The 4797-nt window shown below is 50.2% G+C and overlaps 1 protein-coding gene across 1 annotated transcript; it reads left to right on the top strand.

Annotated features, from left to right (window-relative positions):
- Positions 1–2854: 2854 nt before the first annotated feature.
- On the top strand, positions 2855–4490 carry Htr1d (5-hydroxytryptamine receptor 1D). Its single transcript, XM_048350473.1, has one exon. It carries the CDS (start codon positions 3005–3007, stop codon positions 4136–4138), a length of 1134 nt encoding a protein of 377 aa, XP_048206430.1. The 5' UTR covers positions 2855–3004; the 3' UTR covers positions 4139–4490.
- The last annotated feature ends 307 nt before the right edge of the window (positions 4491–4797 follow it).

Raw genomic sequence — 4797 nt, 5'->3', positions numbered from 1 at the left:
CCCATAGAAGTTTCATTGTCATGCACATCCATGACTGTAGCACTGGGTCCTGAGGTGATACTCACACTACTAGTTTCATGCAACAATACCAAATTACTTGCTAACAGGGTTCCTTCAGCAGGGCACAATGGCTCACCCTTGCAATCTGAGCTGCTCAGGAAGCTGTGATCTGAGGATCGTGGTTCAAAGCCAGTTCAGGCAGGAAAATCTGAGACTCTTATTGCTAATCCACCACCAAAAAGCTGTAAGTGGAGCTGTGGCTCAGGTGGTAGAATGCTAGTTTGAGGGGTGGGGTGGGGAAGCTAAGGGACAGCACTCAGGCCTAGTTCAAACTCCAGTAATGGTACACACACACACACACACACACACACACACACACACACACACACACCATGAAACTTATCTACCTGCTGGGGGAAATGGCATCTCCAGAGGCGGTAGGACTGTGGGCATCTCCCTTACCGTTGCTCAGGATGGAGAAGGATAGCCCACAGCAGGAAAGGAGGGAGACAACCCTGGAGTCCCGCCAGGCTTCCTGGTCAAGGCCATCACTCTGTCCTTCCTGAGACATCACCCAGGGGCTAAGTCGCCACGCCTCTGCCTGCCATGAGCTCACTGGGCCTGGGGCCGCTCAGGAGTCTCTGGGGAGAGGCGCAGTGGCCTCGCACAGGGCCTGACCACTCCTCACCTTGCTCACCCAGGCAATCTGCAGCCCAGCCATTTTCCTTGGGAACTAGAGTGGGAGGAAAACGAGTGAGAGGCCTGTAGAATGGAGCCTGCAGCAAGTGTTGGGAGGGGGAAGGATGAGAACTTAAGTCACTGGTCACCTTGGGGTTGCTTGCCATGCCCCAGGCTTTTCTTCCTGAATTGCAGCAATGCAGAGAAAGGACCCGGTTCTTCCACTTCCAGCTGGGTGGCTTTGGGCAGGTGACATCACCTCTCTGAGCATCCATTGGCTCATTTGTAAGTTGAGGGCCATCGTACCCCCCCAAACACCTTGGGTGCTTTAGCCCAGGGATTGGCTGCATGCCCGGAGCACAGCAGGAGTGCCACAAATAAGTAAATCATCAATTCTTTAAACTTTGGGATACATTTCCCATTTGGTAGAGTAGGCTTTGCTTTCTCAAGTAAAGTTCTCTTCTTCTGGGCAGATACATTTTTTGTTTGTTTTGCCAGTCCTGGGGCTTGAACTCAGGGCCTTTGCACTGTCCCTGGCTTCTTTTTCCTCAAGGCTAGCACTCTGCCACTTGAGCCACAGCGCCACTTCTGGCCTTTTCTATCTATGTGGTGCTGAGGAATTGAACCCAGGGCTTCATTAAGTGAGGCAAGCACTCTGCCACTGGGCCCCATTCCCAGCCCCTACCTGGCTGTTTTTTAGTGTTCATTTTTAAGTGTATATAAATTTGGCTTTGCCAGCTCATACCCAGGATCTTTGGAGCTCCATGACTGCCTGCCCTGCCAGGTGTGAGTGTTTGCTGAGCTGGAAAACAGCCACAGAGATAGTGGGCAAGTGCATAGGGTCTTGATATTCTTCTCCCACCCCTCCACCCTGCCCGGGGTCTATCCACTGGGCCCCATGGACTCTTCATGGCTCTTCATGGCTCTGCCCCTGGCTTCCCTCATCATCCACACTAAGCCCTCAGACCCCAGAGTCCATGGCTTGTCCAGCATCCCAGAGGTCAGAAGCAAACAGAGGAGACATGAAATTGAGCCTTCAAGGAGAGTTGCTTATTGTTATTACTATTTGCTATAAGAAAAGTAGCTGGGTCCTATGGCTCACGCATGCAATCCTAGGTACTCAGAGGCAGAGAGCTGCAGATCATGGTTCAAAGCCAGCCGGGGAAGGAAAGTCTGTGAGACTCTGTATTTCCAGCTAACCACCAGAAAACCAGAAGTGGCTCAAAGTGATAGAGTGCTAGCCTTGAGCAAAAACAGCTCAGGGAGAATGCCAGGCCCTGAGTTCAAGCCCCAGGACTGGCACAATAAATTAAATTTAAAAAAATAAAATATAAAACATGAACTAGGAGAAAAAAAAAAAAGAGAAGGAAAGAAAAGTTGACCTGACACTCCTTAGAGACATTCATGGGGTAATCTGGTGTTTTTTTCCTGCACCGGCCTCCTATGCCCAGCTGGGTTGGGTTGAGCTTCCCTGACTGAGTAAATAGAAGGAAGCTGTCTGGTGCAGAGTTTCCAGTGCTGATTTCATGTCGTTGTCTCAAGCCCGCGGTAGTTCCAACAGCTATGACTCTGTCCTCTGGGAATTGTGGGGGTGGGGATACCCCTCCCTCCCCCATCTCCTCCCTTTAAGAAGGGCAGGTTTACGGCACCACAGCCTTAAGCAGAAGCCTTTTACTTTTATCATTTCCACCTTCAGGTTCATCTGGCTATAGAACCTAACTTTATCTTTTTTTTTCTTTTTTCTTTTTTTAAGTCCCAGAGGCATCCATGTCAGTGAACGGATAGTGATCTCGTTTGTTTGGCCTTCTCTCCAGTCATGCATTCTTCCAGTCTTGGTAACCAGAATGTTTTGTCTGTTCAGCCTCAAAAAATCATCAGTGGGACGGGAACCAGAGTTCAGTATTTCATGATGCGTCAAAATGAGCCTGGGAAAGCCGAGCTGTGGCCTGCACTGCTGCCCTGAGCCCGCTGCCACTTCTTTTCATCTCTGGTTTTCAAAGTTCCCTGGAAGCAACCTGATAGTCCAGAATCTTCTCTGATCAGAGATGGGGAAATTTTTTGAAGCGTTCATTCAATCGGGAGCCCAAAATGTCAAAAGCAATGAACCCCAGGGTTATCTCCCTTTGTGATATCCTAGCAAAATTCAGCTTCTGTTCCTGGGGCCTGGACTACCGTTTCTTCAGCCTCATCCTGACATCTTTCTCTGTGGCCCGCTTTGATGCTTGGCTCTCCCCATCAAGAAGCTGAAGGATGACTTTGCTCTGGGGACCAAACAAGGCGAAACCCTGAGTGCCGCAATCCGCAGGAAGAGACAGAGCCTCCTAGCATGTCCCCACCCAACCAGTCAGCAGAAGGGCTTCCCCAGGAGGTCTTCAACAGATCCCTGAACACCACAGGTCCCCCAGAAGCTTGGGATCCAGGGACCCTCCAGGCCCTCAAGATCTCCCTGGCTGTGGTCCTGTCCATCATCACTCTGGCCACTGTCCTCTCCAACGCCTTTGTGCTGACCACCATCTTGCTCACCAGGAAGCTCCACACCCCAGCCAATTATCTCATTGGCTCCCTGGCCACCACCGACCTCCTGGTTTCCATCTTGGTCATGCCCATCAGTATTGCCTATACCACCACTCACACTTGGAACTTTGGCCAAATCCTCTGTGACCTGTGGGTGTCTTCTGACATGACGTGCTGTACGGCGTCCATTCTGCATCTCTGCGTCATCGCTCTGGATAGATACTGGGCCATCACAGACGCCCTGGAGTACAGCAAACGCAGGACGGCGGGCCATGCGGCCTTGATGATCGCCGTGGTCTGGGTCATCTCCATCTGTATCTCCATCCCACCGCTCTTCTGGAGGCAGGCGAAGGCTCAGGAGGAGATCTCAGACTGCCTGGTGAACACTTCTCAGATCTCCTACACCATCTACTCCACCTGTGGGGCCTTCTACATCCCATCCCTCTTGCTCATCATCCTCTACGGCCGCATCTACGTGGTGGCCAGGAGCCGCATCCTGAATCCGCCCTCTCTCTATGGGAAGCGCTTCACCACAGCCCATCTCATCGCGGGCTCCGCGGGGTCCTCCCTCTGCTCGCTCAATCCCAGTCTCCACGAAGGCCACTCCCACGCAGCTGGCTCTCCTCTTTTTTTCAACCACGTGAAAATCAAGCTGGCTGATAGCATCCTGGAACGCAAGAGGATTTCTGCTGCTCGGGAAAGGAAAGCCACTAAGACCCTGGGGATCATTCTGGGAGCTTTTATCATCTGCTGGCTGCCCTTCTTTGTGGCATCCTTGGTCCTGCCCATCTGTCGGGACTCATGCTGGATCCACCCAGCTCTCTTTGACTTCTTCACTTGGCTAGGCTATTTAAACTCCCTCATCAATCCCATAATCTATACTGTGTTCAATGAAGACTTCCGGCAAGCATTCCAGAAGGTTGTTCATTTCCGGAAAGCCTCTTAGTCTTATTTTGTGGCAAATCACTTTATCTCTTGGGTCCTATAACCCAACTTCTCTCTCTCTCCCTCTCCTAAGACCTGGGTGAAGTAGTTACGATATCTTGAGTCTTGGGTCAATCTACAGAACTGTATATTCATTGGCCCTGGTTCTCTTGCTGACTTGAGCCACTCAAAGCTGGGCCACTTGCTATGTGGAAGGGGACAGACCTGATGACTTCCATTAGTATAACCTTTTCATTGTTCCTCTGAGTGGAAGAAACACGACCATTGGTATTCAAGTGAGAAAAAGTTCCACCCTGTACCAAAGATTCTGACTCAGAAGGAAGGCTTTCTTGGCTTACCTGAGATTCATAGATTCACAGTATAGTTAGGGGTAGATACAACTCAGGACCTGAATTAAAAGAGAATTTAATTTTGATTAGCAAATGACACCAAAAGATTTCTCTCACTGGGTCCTCCTTACCTCGAATAGTGACTTGGAGAGATATGCAGAAAGTGGGGAAAGAGGAATGAGATGAGCAGAAATCGGTCAATCACCATCTACCCTTCTTCTCCAACATCCCTTCACCATCTTTATAAGGTTAAAACCTATGATCACTCATTCTAATAGATTGACAGGTGTTGAACTCCCTAAGCTTTGAGTGGGCCACAACAGGGAATTTT

The sequence above is a fragment of the Perognathus longimembris genome, chromosome 7 (assembly GCF_023159225.1).
Source record: "Perognathus longimembris pacificus isolate PPM17 chromosome 7, ASM2315922v1, whole genome shotgun sequence".
NCBI lineage: Eukaryota > Metazoa > Chordata > Mammalia > Rodentia > Heteromyidae > Perognathus > Perognathus longimembris.
Note: the sequence above shows the minus strand (reverse complement) of the source record. Positions and strands in the feature narration are given on the sequence as shown.